We start from the raw sequence: 15,490 nt of genomic DNA on the forward strand, positions 1-15,490 counted from the left end.
TAAGCTTAAATTTTCAATAATTCTGTTGCCATTTCAATAAAATTATTATTTTTTATTAAATCAATAAATAAATTTTATTGAATTCAATAACGGCCAATTTCTTCAATTCGATGAAAACCGGTTTTCGTTACAATATTTCAATCCCATTTGAAATCCACATCGTCAATACAGCTTTTTTATATTACACGTACAATACTCTTTAGTATTGACAAAAATATTGAACGTATAAGGGCCGCTTATAATTTTATTTAAAATACTCATTCGCATATTTTTGTTTCTCAGTGTAGGCAAATTCACGGTTTTCACTACTTGCCACCAGTGGCGCTGGGGGCTGACAGATGTGGTAACTCCGGTAGCCGATTTCACGCTAGAGTAGCCACAGGCAGTGTCTGTCTTCTACTCTGTCAGTGTTGTGTCAGTCGTTCTCGAATCACCTGCATTGCGTGTCGTGGCTTTTTGGCCGTACGTGCTAATATTCTCCATTCGTTTTTCTTCTATTCTGAAACCCTCATACCAATTTGTCGAAAAACAAAAAATGTGTCTTACAGTTGAACTCTAAAAGTAAATGAGTGTGAGTTGTAATTGCTAATTACGCCAAATCAATTAATCAAATGCGGTAGTGGTAAAAAGCAGAAGCGAAACTACGCTGCAGAAAAATTGCTACTTTTTTGCCTTCTGAGTGTGAGAAAATTTAGAATTTTACCAGCAGGTTGTCCAACAGTGTCGGTTTGGAAAGGTGTGGCGAAGTGATAAGTGAAAGGGAAGACATCTGAATATACGTCGAGCGAAACGAGATTGACCAGCGTATACGCACAGCAGTACTCCAAGGTACACGTATGGGTGCTTGTGAATATCAAAGAGGGATACTATCTATATCAGTCCAGAATCGTTGAAGTAAGCAGTAATTATTCGAACCCGAAACTGGAGAAGAGTTCCTCGAGCAACATTCACTGACTATATACAGCTGCAATCGTCGTTGTCGTAGCAGTTAATATGTACATATAATTATACGTTTCGATTACCCCGGATACCATACAGGAGCTCTGAACTTAGTAAATTGGCTCTAGTATTATAGTGCACCTAGTAGTGTGCGGCAAAATCAAGCGTTTTTTTACGTAACCCCCGGTTCATGAGGTTGCATTAAGACCTAGGATCTATCTCTTGTACGCTGGCCATTGGGCGTCCATGAAGATATTTTTTGTGGTGTAGTAAGTCCACCTTGTGCAAGACCTCTTCACAAAGAGAGGCAAAAAGCGCTGCAAATTCTGCTGGTCATACACGATTCGCTTCACCTGCAGTGGTGGCACTCTGTTGCTAGACTGGTCTAACCGGGTGAAGAAAGGGAGACACGAAAACAAGGTGAACAAATAAACAGAAAGATGTCTATCGAGGATCGATTCAACGCCGCTGTGAACGTTATTCGGGGCTTGCCGAAAAATGGTAAGTCGTTTTTTTTATTGTGGCAATATTTGATAATGTTGTTTTACTTCACTTTTCCCCGATAAGATATTTTGCTCTTCTAAAAAGGTGATTTTAGCTTGTCTATGTGTTCGTTATTGAACTGAGGGTGATAGCTTATCAGAATGTTAATGTCTAGCACTGAAGCTGTTGATATTTTATGTGATAAAGGAAGATTAAATTTGTTACCACCCACGCGAATGGCCTGAGGTTTAAATACCTCGAATTCCTTGCGTCGGGTATTATTTTTTATCTACTCTGGAGACATGTTACCCAAAACCTGTTTGCCAAACTATTCGTACTCCCATTTTTGAACATAATGTGCTAAACTGGTCTCGGTTTTAATTGCTGTTGGTTGCTTGAACGCCTAACCGGTATGTGTGAACCTGATTCTCTCGGTATGGTTTAGTTTGTCTTCTATGCTTGGGAATTTTATAAATGATAATAAGCATGGCATTGAAATGAGTGGCCTTTCTGGGTAGACTAGATGGCGAAGGTCTACCGCCGATTTACATTGTGGCACTATAAAATCGGTTTATCATTAAATTTGCTTCGACGTGAGACGTTAATTATCTCCACTTCGAGCAACAATAGCGTCTAGCATTGAGGTTTTGCTACTAGATACCTAATAGATTATAAAGGTGTTTTCTCTAATTTAACGTTAAACGAGGGTGAAAAAATGGGTCTTTAGGGGTTGCTAATACAGTAGCTACAATTAAAAATGGATGGCGCTTGGTCGCGTAGTCAGTTTTTTTTTTGAGTATTATCCAATAACCAATGAGTTAATTGAAAGTCGAACGATTTTAACCTCACCGTCTGAAAGATGATAACCTTCCGTTGCAAACCGGTTATTATACCGTCACAGAAACAATGCCCTTCTGAAGAGTTATACCATGAAGCGGAACCAGCCAAGTGTAGCGAGCATTTCACAAGGTTTTGCTGTGGATTGTCAATCTTTTGTCCACAGCAACATTCATGCGAGAATGAACGGATCAATGTCACTAGGTAGCCGGTTGGAAAGCTGAATTAATTTATAAGAAAACCATCAGTGGTAGGTCACACACTTCTAGCTAATTATAGCGGTATATCAATTGCAGCTGAAAGAGGGAGTTGTTCAAATGTCATGTTAAGGGGTTATGAGTGATGCGGCAAAAATAAATACAGAAAGCAGAATGAATTAATAATGAAGGTAACAAACAAATGGTAGATGTCTCTGCGTCCAAGGATTTGATTCGCTCCTTAAAAAACTACTTTCTAATTGGCCTTTACTGTATTGTAGTATTGTTCGCATATCCATGGTCTACTAGTGAGAAGGCATTTCTATTTAATGCAGCTACAGCGACTATATGCACCCTGAAATTATCGCCATAAAAACTTGTCGCATTTTCGTTTTTGACACAGCACTACCCATTCAAACTTGGGTGTAATTAGTCTGTCTTTTTTGCCCTTGATCGGTGGCAAAAACGGTATTAGAAGATCTGGTATCTAAATCAGCTTCAGCCATTCAAATAAAGTTCAAAAGCCGTATCTGAAAGTTGTAGGAATAAAGAAGACCAAAATTTTGGGCGTAAATCGGTAAACTTACACTAAATTCCCTGTGGTAAGTGGATTTGTACGAATCAATCAACCGTTACCGTTACGGTAACAGAAAAACAAAATTGAAAAAAATTGCTACTAAGCATAGTAGGCCTGCAATAATTGTGAAGCACCATTCGAAGAGAGTCGAGAAAAAATGAGCAACGTGGAATACTCCGATAAAAGCTTATTACTTCTGTACAATTGGCTATTGATAGTAGAGGCCTCAGTCTAATAAAGATGACTGATGTGATAGTTGCCGCTCACTGAATCACCGCGATGTTGTAAATTTCAGAATGTATGGGTGTGATAATGCTATACATGACGGTGCTTCTACAGGAGTCACCCGGATAGCAACGCAAACGGCAAAAAGCTAGACGTTAACGACGATATGTTTGAAACATAAAATTGCAGGTCGCCTGACGAGGTGTTACGGAATACTGCATGACGGGCAATAATGCCGATATCATAGCACCACCGGAACTTTGCTGGACGAGACAGTTCAGCGAGTGGCGACTTTCCCAACCGATTACCGATACTTGACTGGTTGAGGATTAAATTTCATGTTTACCACCAAATCGAGTACCCGACAGCTGCCAATAGGGAGATGTGGAACTTGTTATCGGCAACCTGAACGCTCAAATAGACCGGGAGGCAACGTACAGGCCAATGATGTGTGAACATCGCAGATGGATATTTATACCAATATTTACTTCTTCCGAAGAGATTAATTCGTTTGGATACACTGATCAGTAGATAGGTTTATAGAACATTGCCTGAAAATGTTCAATCTCACTTTTCCGCCAGTGCAGAACGGAGGAACAATCTTACAGAACTTGCTGACAATTTTGACAGAACACAGACGAAGATCAAAAAGATGTTACGCCGGCTTTCAATTACCGGTTGAAGTTCGATGAAGTTTACTACAAGATAAAAGGAATCTACACAGCATTGCTAAAGGATAATCATGATCGGATGTCCAACTGCAGTGCTGGAACAGAAGAAACGGTCAATGACCTGCGGGATGCGATCAGAGCGCTTGTAGAAACACAGCAAGCCTTGATAATTGTACATCAAATCCAAACAAATTGCAGTATTCTTTACCGGACAAGTGGTTAATGAGATAATCCCGCTGAACGTGAAGCTTTTCCGGTGTTCAAAGTAGAACGGAAGAATTGGCACTCACTCAAGGATTTTTTCATGAACACCATTCATAACAGAACGGCTCTAAACGACTCACTCAAGATGCAATTTAGATATCGATAGCCTAACGTGCGCTGCCTTCTTGGAGTTCCTGCAGAAGCACAGCGTGCATAGCCTTTGCGGAGCGGACAAGCCAACGAAACGACGTAAATAAGACAAGGTATAGGGTAATGAAAAGGTCTAATCTTTCCTCACCAATGCATGCGTTAAATGCTCGAAAGATCATCCAATTTATCACTGTGATTGGTTAAAAAAAATGGAAATAGCTGCCCACAGAGAGCTACCACAAACTATTAACACTTTTCCCACAATGTGAAGAACAGCCAGTCGAGGTTCGCATGCCGCTCCACTGATTGCAAACAACGTCACTACACCTTATTGTTGCACACAGGATGTGAACAAGACTTAAAAGAAACCGGAACAGGATCAACCCAATCAGGATATCGGTGTAGTACCAGCAGTGACATCAGTGAACGTGAACGCAGCGCAGACGTCGGATGAAAAATACTACCTACAGAAATTGTACGAATATAAGAATTCCATATCAACTTTTGAATAGGGATAATAAGATTTGAAAACAAACTTTTATTTTGTTGATTTCTCTTAATTTGTTATAATTTCAACACAGAAAACATTTGAAATTGAATCTACCAAGAGTAAAGATGTTGATTCATGTGTAGTTTTCATGAAATTCAACTCGGCAGCGTAATAATGAGCGAAATAAGTTTGTTTACAAAAATCTCATTAGCCCTTTTGAAGAATTAATATTGAATTATTGTTGACTATGGTTGACAGATGTCGCTCATTATGGAGGAATACGTCAAGCGTTTTGGATTGAGGCGTAGCAACGCTCACTGGTGTCAACGCAGAGTTCGTCGGCAGAACCACTGGCAGGGTTATGCATTAAGATGGGCCAATAAAAAAATAACGTTCCATGGCGACATGAACAGGAACTCTGGTTATACGGGGCGGTTCACTCTCTTCTAGTATCCAAATAGGCGAATGGCAACAAAGTTACAACATCGGACTTATACACGCGAAGTCACGTGCGTGCTAACATACGTGACCAACACGTTAACATACAAACGCTTGAGCCCTTCGCGACTATCCACGCACACCTACTTTCGAGATCTCGCAAACTCGATAACACCGCGGTGATAAAGTGCAACGTTTTAACACATAGAAATTTATAAGCGCAGTCTAAAACGTGAACCCACAAACGCCTGTGTTCGCGTGATTATGAACCGGTCACGTGCGGATGTCTCTATCCAATGCCCACACGGTTACAAAATCGAAACTATACACGTGAAGTGTCATACGCGTTATCACACGCGACATACAAAAGCCCACGCAATCGAACACGTTAACATACAATCGCTCGAGCCCCTCACCATGATACACAAAGGCGAATATGCAAGTGTGAGCATCCACCACGTCCAAGATTTCGAAAACACAAAACGCTCCAATGATTTAGTGAACGCCACTACACTTATAATCTGGTGCACGCGTTCCCAAGCGTGAACAAATATATGCTCAGTCTCACGCGGTCGTTAAGTCCTTACGGCATCACTTCACCTTAAGGCTCAAGTTACCTCAAGGCTTGGTAGTGTGCGTAAGAAAAATTGTGCTCAGCTTTGCCACTAGATTATCCATTTAAACCTTTTCAAAACTCTAAAAGAAGAATATCAGTCGATTTATTAGATCATCACGATTCAATTCATGCAAAATACCTGCCGGAAAAGCCTTAGCTGAATGGTGCTTTTGAAAATGTGGCTGTGGTTTTTTCATTGCGCTGTTGTGTTGCGTGCCCCAGCACGGTGTGGTAGTGTGACAAAAAAATCACAGCCACTTTTTCAAAAGCACCATTTAGCGAAACCGATAGTTTTTCCAGCAGCTATTTTGTATGATTTGAATCGTTGTGATCTGATAAATCGGCTGATATTCTTCTTTTAGAGTTTTGAAAAGGTTTAAATGTATAATCCGGTGGCAAAGCTGAACACAATTTTTCCTACCCATACTACCCAGCGTTCAAAACTAATACATGCTCAAAAAAGGTAACTTGAACCTTAACGGCCAACCTATTCTCATTCACAATGTATGTACTCTATGAACTCGCTGACAAAATGTTCATCGATGCTATTTACATGGATCTATAAGCAACCTTCGACAAAATCAACCGTGATATCGCAATAGCCAACTTAGACAAACTGGAGCTGGTCTCAGTAATATTTTTCATCTATTTTATAGCGCATTGCGCACATAATAAGTACGACTGAAAGTGCGGAAATGCAAATAGAACTGCACTTTTACATTGAATTGTCTTGGTGTCTATTACGCACTTATGTATTATCCAACGGGAAAGAAGTGCGCCTCATACATGAAAACGATTCAATGTAAAATGTTTGTTTTTTTTTTTCTTTTTTTTCTAGGGGGTGGTCGTAGCGTAGTTGGTAAATCGATTGCCTTGTACGCACCGCACATAGGTTCGAGGCTCTGTTGTACTTAAAGATACTCAATGTAATTAATGTCGATGTGCAATTACTTAAAGTATTTCAAGTACATATTGGCAATAATTAATATGTTTTGCGTACTTAAAGTACGAATGCGATGTACTTAAAATCTTTTCTGCAATTAAATTAACACGTGCTTTTAAAGAGCGAGTAAAGGCGCTTTAACCTAGGCTCATTAGCCAGGGCAAGGTGTAAAAACTTTTGTCCCATCCCAAAGGACCAAAGGAGTGACATTAACCTTCTTAACAGTCACTCCCAACGATTTATCATATCCCCTTAAAACTGAAACGGTCGGTACGGTTGTCCTCGTTTCTTCCTCATTCAAGATTTAAAAGGATTCGTTAGTTAGATTATTCATTAAATGAATAATTTGATTGCCGTATAATGTTGAAACATCTTTAAACACAAACTCTGCACAGTAGGCCTGGCCGTTTTAATATTTGCGACATATTACACATAATATGCTTCAAATATTAATGTTGACAAGAAAAACACTAATGCAGTGTTTTCCAGGATGCTTTTCAATACTGGCTGTGTAAGGGTTAGAATAGAATAGAATAAATTAACACGTGCTTTTAAAATATTGGCGGTAATTAATGATCTTCATGGTACTTAAAGTAACTAATTAAGTGCGACTTTTGGCACTGCGTCGTATTGAAGATTTAGTGCTTGCCCCTCACCGTTGTCAGTTAATGCACATCTACACTCTAATGTCGTTTTCGCTTGAAGCAGAAACTAACTCAGTTTCGGACCTAACTGCTGTCAAACCGTTTGTTTGAAGCCAGTTTCCAACCTAGGTTATGCGCCACTGAACTGAAAACCGGGTTGGGTTCCAACCTGAAATATATTTCGGGTTCGCTCACACCACCGCTGTTTGGCGAGAACCCAACTCAGTTTTATTAAAAACGTTCGTTTGAAGCAACTAACCTGGGTTAGTTTCTAGGTTCTCAATCGAAAACGACATAAGCATCCGGTGTGATTGTTCTCGAGCCCTATTCATCTCTGACTCACTTTCTACCAGAGCGGACTGCTCTTCAATTCGCGAACACCTGAATCTTCAAGCCCGCATTCAAGCTTTGCGTAATAGTTCAAGCCTGCGATTACCTTTCAGAAGAACCAACTGCGGTCTTCAAGGAGTTTTCAGAAGAGGTGATTTGATTTCCACTTGACAAGCTGATTTTTTTATCCTTAAATGTAACTAGTCTAAGCAACCACCATTGTGGCTAAGCGGTTTGTTGGTGCATATAAAAACAAACTCATTTTACAAATCCCTGCCTGAGTAACATGGAAAAACAAACTCTGGATCATAATAAATCATAATAAAAACGAAAACATTCTGTTTTCCGTATATCTCTGCAGTGCTTGTACGAATTTAAAAAGTACGGCTTGCATAGGAAAGGTGTTTTTACAGCATTTATTGTCGTTTTTGGCGTATATTCGAAGGTTATTGATCATAAAAAATTGTTATTGACGAGAAATCGTTCATGTCTCCAGAGTATAAACATCAGAATCCAAAATAAATACGTTCTGTCTGACTGCTAACTATATAGCTTGCTTTGATCGCAGCAGTCATTGCTGAGATAGTGGTCTAATGTGTATGTAGTTGCGTAAACCCACACACACATATATACACAGGTCAAGTAAAAAGTTCATGCATTGAAGTTTGGTACTGATTCAGCTATAAAATCTAAATAAAAATTTGGTTAATAGCATTAAATTCCAATCACCATCAACACTATGTTGACCTCCCAATGACTTAAGTTCCTGCAAGTATTTACCACTCCCCAATATTTGCTGGTTTGAAAACCGGTTTAAGGGTTCTCTACAATCCAACGACTTAAACCGTGTGGCGTCATCCGTATTTAGCAAGCTTTTATTTACCCACCCATTTAGAGATGGTTGCGTGTTTTCACAATCTGCTTTGATCGGGGCTTCGTTTGTCTGCCTTGACAGTGTTTATCTTAATATGCATACCATGTTGGTACTTTGGTCAGCCTGTATCAAGACCTTGGGTAGACGTGAAAACATGTCGCGTGCTAGTTCCACAGATTACGTGTTTCAGTGTTTTGTTGAGCCATAATTCGCACAGTCATGTGAATAATTAATTCGGTTCTAGAGGAAGCAGACTATCTTGTAAAGGACCTTCAAAGATGTTGCTTCAAGTAACGAAATGCGACATTTAATTTGTATCAATATTGAAACAATGCAAGTCATTCTGTGATTCATGATAAGCAGTTATAAAAAATTTCATTGTATCTGGGTACTGTTGTTCTTAGTCGTAAGCAACTGAAGCTGATTACTGAATGATGGTTTATTGTGTTTTTCCCCTTCGCAGGTCCCTACCAACCGAGCAATGATATGCTCCTGACTTTCTATTCGCTTTTCAAGCAAGCGACCAAAGGAAAGTGCTCGGAGCGAAAACCAGCATTTTGGGATGTGGTTAGTCGGTGAGTATTTTCTTGTACCCCGTTGCTATTGTTGTAAAGTAAATTTGTTTTATGTTTCTAGAGCTAAATGGGATGCTTGGAACCGGCTGGGAGAAATGCCAAAAGAAACGGCCATGCAGAAGTATGTCGATGAGTTGAAGAAGGTTTGTTCGTTAATTTTTAGTTAGCAGAAGCAATCACGTTCCTAAACGATTTCCCTTGCCAGATCGTCGAAACGATGTCCTACACCGACAACGTGGCCAATTTCATGGAATACGGCGATGAGAGCGTCAACATCAACGATCTAGAGATGGTCGCCCCGGACGCCATTCAACAGGTACGTTCCCGTCCCAATTCACCGTTGGCATCACGCGATGCCAGTCCAGCCCGAGTGTCGCCAGTTACAACGGCTGGTACAGCACAACAAAATCCACTTGTTAATGGATACCACAATGGTGCTGTGGTGAAGCCGTTACTCACCAATGGCTACCATCACTACTATCAGAACGGAAACTCCCAGTCGGACATGAGCGATGACGAGTACATCGACACGGTGGATGATTCCGAAACCGAGTATCCGTTCCGTCCGATTGAAGCTGCGTCATCGGTTCACGTGTCGCGCAATCGGATGACACAATCTGCTGCTGCCGTTGAGTCTGCTGCGAATCGAGAATTGCATCCAGAGGTTACTGCGCAACTTAACCGGGCTATTGAACGGCTCAACGCGAGTGTTCAGCAGATCAACAATCGTATCAATGTCGTGGAACAAACGATCGCCCAGCATCGGCCATTGCCGGCTAGAAACTACCCGTCCTGGTGGCCGTTCGAGGAGATCTCGCCACGGTTACTGGCTGTGGTAATTTTGTGGCCACTCGTGGTCAACCGGATGGTCTCGCTGCTACGAAGCAAATGAACTCGCTAGCTAGCTGCTTGTTAGTTTAGTTCGAAGGCGGTGTTACTAACTTGAGTGCGGTGTAAATACTAGTGATTTTAGGTTTAGATTATTTTTCGGCTGAACAGAAGTGAAATTACAGTGCAGAAAACAGATTTGTGGCATATTTCAAGCGGCTTTAAACGGCTAGGCTAGTTACATTCCGGCTGGGTGCAGGTTGCCTTTGTAAAAAAAATATCCAAGGTTGCTCAGGTATTTTGCGTTGAAGGCAGAGAGGTTGCAGTATATTTTATTGGTTATTCAAGTTAGAGCAGAGCAAAGAAGCACGGATGCAACTGTTAGGCACAAAAGTGCATTTTACATTCGTATGGATTCTTGGTTATATATATATATATATATATATATATATATATATATATATATATATATATATATATATATATATATATATATATATATATATATATATATATATATATATATATATATATATATATATATATATATATATATATATATATATATATATATATATATATATATATATATATATATATATATATATATATATATATATATATATATATATATATATATATATATATATATATATATATATATATATATATATATATATATATATATATATATATATATATATATATATATATATATATATATTATAATATTGATGCTTATTTTTGTGGGATATGCAGAGGACAATTTATTTTTTGTTTTTATTTTATTTTCAAACATGAGTAGTTTCAAAGTTACCTAAAAGTTAACATTTCTATTATTTGTCACGGTGTTTTGTACTATTTATTTTTGTATCCGTACTCTCGAGGTGTTTGAAATACGAAATCCAACTCAGCCGTAGGCAGTTTAACGAAATACACAACTAGAGTTAACTAGGATGGAACGAATTATCTTTATTGCGAAAGAAAATACTCTTTGGTTGTACACATCTGCTTGTGTCTAGCTATCCACGCTCTTAGTAATCTTATCAAGCTACAACATCATTCGTCTTCTCCAGTTCATGCGATGGTTAATGCTGCCGGGATACTAGATTTTTTATGTTGGAAACTTTACCACTGCGACCACTATTCAGGTTATTTTTGTGGCTGCCCCTGTTTGCTCTACATGTTACAATTTGCCTGAATCCAATCCTGGTACCCACAATATACTTTATTCCGAGTTACCAGTTGTAAAGATGTGATGCACTCCCAAACCAATTTGGACTCACATTCCAACGTCCTTATTGCCAACAGTGCTACTTGGCTATTCGAGAAGATTGCGATTTGTGCAAGCCTGTAGTTTTGGGCCCTATTCTCATAGTCACGACGCCTAGTGACTAGAAGGAAATTTTCTTCTAGTCACTAAGTGACGTGACTGTGGGAATAGGGCCCTTCGTTTCCTACGGACCCCCGAGCAGGTGTATATTGCATACCCCTCTAGCCCCGGAAAACTGTAGGCCACTTTCCCATTCCTATCGCTTCTTTAATTCTTCGTCCGTAGACCCCCCATCCAGTCAGCCCACCCATTTTAGAACCATCCATATAAAATGATATATAGTGGTTTACCCTTTAGCACTCTCAGAGAGCCGTGTCTCGCCTCTCTCATATCATGTTTGTGCAATGAAGGTAGATGAAGCATGGTTTCTATTGCTATAGTGGGTGTTAATTTCATAGCGCCTGTTAATGAGAGGCAGGCTAGTCTCTGAACGATTAGTTAGTTTAAGTTAAACTAATAAGGTAACTTTGAGATTCCAAGAGAGTTTACTGCACGCCCACAGTGCTGTAGCTGCTTTAGGCTATTATCAGGAATCAGGGGAATTTGTAGGTTTCGCAGCTTTTGATAGCCCATTTAATTAAAGATGGTGTGAAAATCTGACAAGCCAATTTCTGTGATGCCTCAAATCTGACAAACCTGTTAGGACGCAGTCAATCACAATTCTGACATGTCGAATTTTCATCTTTCACAACCGACTCAGGAAAGTGGGTGTTCATTAGAACATTCAATATTCCACTATTGCCAATTGTGAAAGAACTATCGCCTTTTTTCACTTGCCCTAGGAACGTTGTGTGAGCCTTTGATAATGTTTTTTGAAGGTGTTCCGATGTTTTCACAAAACTCTCGCCTTTATATTAAACACTTTAACCGTTGTCTTCCGTTTTAATTCCACTATGATGAACAAAATGCAAAATTGCACTTTTCTGTTGAAGAAGGCTGCAAGTCGTAGCCGAAATACGTATCTGTAACAGAAAAGTGCAATTTTGCATTTTGTTCATCATAGTGGAATTAAAACGGAAAACAACGGTTAAAGTGTTTAATATAACATTCCACTAAGTCGCTCAAAACAGTGCTTTTGTTAAAGTGTCTCGCCTTTATAGTTTTTTAGCCTTTCTGAACTGAACTGAAGGGTTGTATTTGGTAAGAGCGGTCCTTAGATCTGATCAGTTACCAGTAATATTCGCTGTATTGAACAGGAATCTAGCTTCCTTCCTAAGGGTTGCTAGATTTTCGTTCCACCAAGAAACATCGCGACATACAAACCTCGTTAGAAGAGGTCATTATAGGTTATTTATCGCATTATCCAGATCTGTTGGAGATTGGATCTTACTCCCCGTTCTTTTCGACTGCCCTAGATGTGATCGTAAGACACGCGACTGAGTTTATTGGTTTCTATGGTGAACTAGGGTATCGCGCGTTGCTGCGATTTTCAACGAAATAGGAGAAAAACACAATTTGTTCCAAAGCGCCATCTGGCGGGCAGATAATGTAGAACTAATAGCACACAAACACGCCCCATAACAAATACTTGCTGTGTATAAATTTTTACGGATATCGGTTAAGCCGTTTGGGAGTCTATAAATCATATACATACAAACTTTGACTTTTATAGATATAGATATTATGTGTCTGTGATCCGATATACTAGGTTTGTCAGAAACGTACCAACTCTGGATCATAAATGTAGATTCAATTTCCTTGTTACATACCTACATTGACATCATTTGACGAAAAGTACTGTAGTAGGTACTCACCTCTAGTATTTCTGCAGTACTTTATGAGAACATCGATACGATTACAATCTCCTGCTTGCCCCTAACCGTCGGTGCATCCATTGTTGTTGCAACGACGTCTCGTTGAATGAATCCTGTAATTGGAGAGAATTTTGTAACTCCGTTTAGCAAAACTGCAGCCTTAGAGTTGGCTGGTCTTTACAATATACTAACATGTGAGCTGAGGAATTTAAACGAAAGATTTTTTGTTTATTTGCCCACGGCTCCTGTATAAGAGCGATGTCTAGGCGATCTTCGGTGAACCTCCGGGCAAGGACGCTTGTGGCAGCTTTTGCTCGATTAAGGGTCACTTGGATGCAATGAATGGTGCTCATTGTTTTGGTGGTCGTTACCGTTGCTGCAGGCTTGCTGTGATCAGAAGTCCGTCGTGAAGTGTTCCGTGTTGGGTCCGCCACAGGAGCTTTTTCAGTCCATGCTTACCCAACACTTCCACGGCGAAGACCGAGGCACCCTTCAACTGGCGTATTCTAGCCTTTCCGAATACGTAGTTAACCTGGTTGTGTTGCGACTTTTCATTGAAGCCTCATTTTCTATTAACAGGAGCTCAACAGTTTCGAGAACCGTCCTTTTGTTATCTTGAAAGAAAAAAAAGGCTAACTGACCCACAAACGAAAACCAAGCAAAGTGCATGAGGAAAGGGGAGAAACTTGTGCAGAACCGCTCAACCGTCGTCACTTCTTCGTTCCTTTCCTGGGCGCAGGGATTTTAGCCTGGACAGAACACACATCTGTTACTTACGTTGTGCCATCAGTACCGCTCTCCTGTTTCTTACGTACTGCAGTCTCTCGGTATCTAAGAATATGCTGCGGGTTCGCAACTTTACCGCAGTTAAATTGAATCGAATTTGTCCATCGAGTGGATGATGCTCTGCACTCCCGGCGTGGAATCGTATTAGGAGGTCAGCGATACTGTTCTGGTACCGTTGCAGTTATTTATTTCGACACACGAGCGCATCTCCAGTACCTCGAGGCAATTTCGCACCGAGTCCGTCAATATGCTTTCACTGTATTTACATTCACCTAGCTCAACGCGGTTGATTTTTTTTTTTTTCATTGCACAATAGTCACCTTCGACTATTCCATTGGCACCGACCAGCTTGAGCTCCACTTTTCACTGCCTCTTGGCTGAATATAGGTGAGCCGTCCGCACTCCACCGGCTCAAAAAAACTGTGAACCATGCGGTTTTGGTTTTGACAGCTTCAGTGCTGTCGTCATCCCGCGACTAACAACCCATCGCGAGTGGGGTGCGTTCACGCCCTCCTGTCTTGTTGACTGCGTACTACACACTCCCATCTAACACCTCATTATTGCACTTATGGTTACCCTTTACCCACTTTAAACGTAACAGCTTCTCTTTACGACCCTCCAGCGTTGCGTACAGAAATTGTCATTTTGATTCTGCACCAGGCGGAGGATGTTCCCATCGGATCTGTTGATGCTGTCGGGAAAATACTCGATGTAGAGCGCCTGTTTTGGAATCTGCGACGCTGCACTGCACTTCCTAATCTTGGGCCTGGTATTGCTTGAGCTCTGCTCCATCGAGCACGACTTGGTAGGTCTGCTCAGTTTCTAGTGTTTGTCTAGGATCCTGTCACTTGATATTTTTTCGTTTGGGGTTCCTTCCTGCTATCGACGACCGGTAAACGAATGATGAAAAATTTAAACACGTCATATCTTCTGCCATGGTTTAACGTCGTGAAAAAAGTGGATCTAACAATGAAATGAAATAATAACATGCGCGAGTCGTCAATCAGAACACAGATAATAATTGAGTTCAATCATTTTTTCTGTATGTAAGTTATACATACTTAGAAACCTAATAGAAGATTTTTATGCATTTTTCTGATTGATTGGTGCAGACATTGTAATTCTATTATACAATGAAAGTTACTAACTAAATCCACCTTTTGTTTTTTCGCAATTTTGAGCAGGGCCCCTATATTGAAACGTTACTTATAGTCACGACAAACATTTTTTTACAGATGACACCAGATACTGGAGGTTTTTTGCATTTCTAAAACATTTGACATAAAAAATACGCTGCATTTCCAAACTCGAATATGTATTAAAAACATAATTCCAGGTTATGTAATAGTTCATCCTCTGTACGGGTTGATGCTGGGTCTGTGGCCTTCTACTGGCTAGTCCATTCTCATTGGTTCGGATGTCTTGAGGGACTTGTGGAATCGTCGACTCGTTTGACAATGAGTATGAAAAGGAGTGCAGGATCGGCACCTGCGAGGTGGGTGATTATTCAGAATTATTTTTTATGATTATTTTACTCGACCGATACTCTGGCTCGCGGAAATGCGGAATCGCCCTCGCGAGTCGATGTGATCTATT

At 40.1% G+C, this 15,490-nt stretch overlaps 1 protein-coding gene and 1 long non-coding RNA gene across 2 annotated transcripts; one reads left to right on the forward strand and one right to left on the reverse strand.

Moving 5' to 3' along the window:
• Positions 1–419: 419 nt before the first annotated feature.
• On the forward strand, positions 420–10,476 carry LOC131676735 (acyl-CoA-binding domain-containing protein 4). The gene is made up of 4 exons (XM_058956006.1): positions 420–1,440; positions 9,082–9,193; positions 9,255–9,336; positions 9,399–10,476. The coding sequence occupies exons 1-4, from the start codon at positions 1,380–1,382 to the stop codon at positions 10,083–10,085; spliced, it is 942 nt and encodes a 313-aa protein (XP_058811989.1). The 5' UTR covers positions 420–1,379; the 3' UTR covers positions 10,086–10,476.
• Positions 10,477–13,116: 2,640 nt separating this feature from the next.
• On the reverse strand, positions 13,117–14,297 carry LOC131676243 (uncharacterized). The gene is made up of 3 exons (XR_009303104.1): positions 13,886–14,297; positions 13,301–13,722; positions 13,117–13,221 (listed from the first exon to the last, which is right to left on the reverse strand). It is a non-coding gene; the product is annotated as an uncharacterized LOC131676243 (long non-coding RNA).
• Positions 14,298–15,490: the final 1,193 nt, after the last annotated feature.

This window comes from Topomyia yanbarensis, chromosome 1 (assembly GCF_030247195.1).
Source record: "Topomyia yanbarensis strain Yona2022 chromosome 1, ASM3024719v1, whole genome shotgun sequence".
NCBI lineage: Eukaryota > Metazoa > Arthropoda > Insecta > Diptera > Culicidae > Topomyia > Topomyia yanbarensis.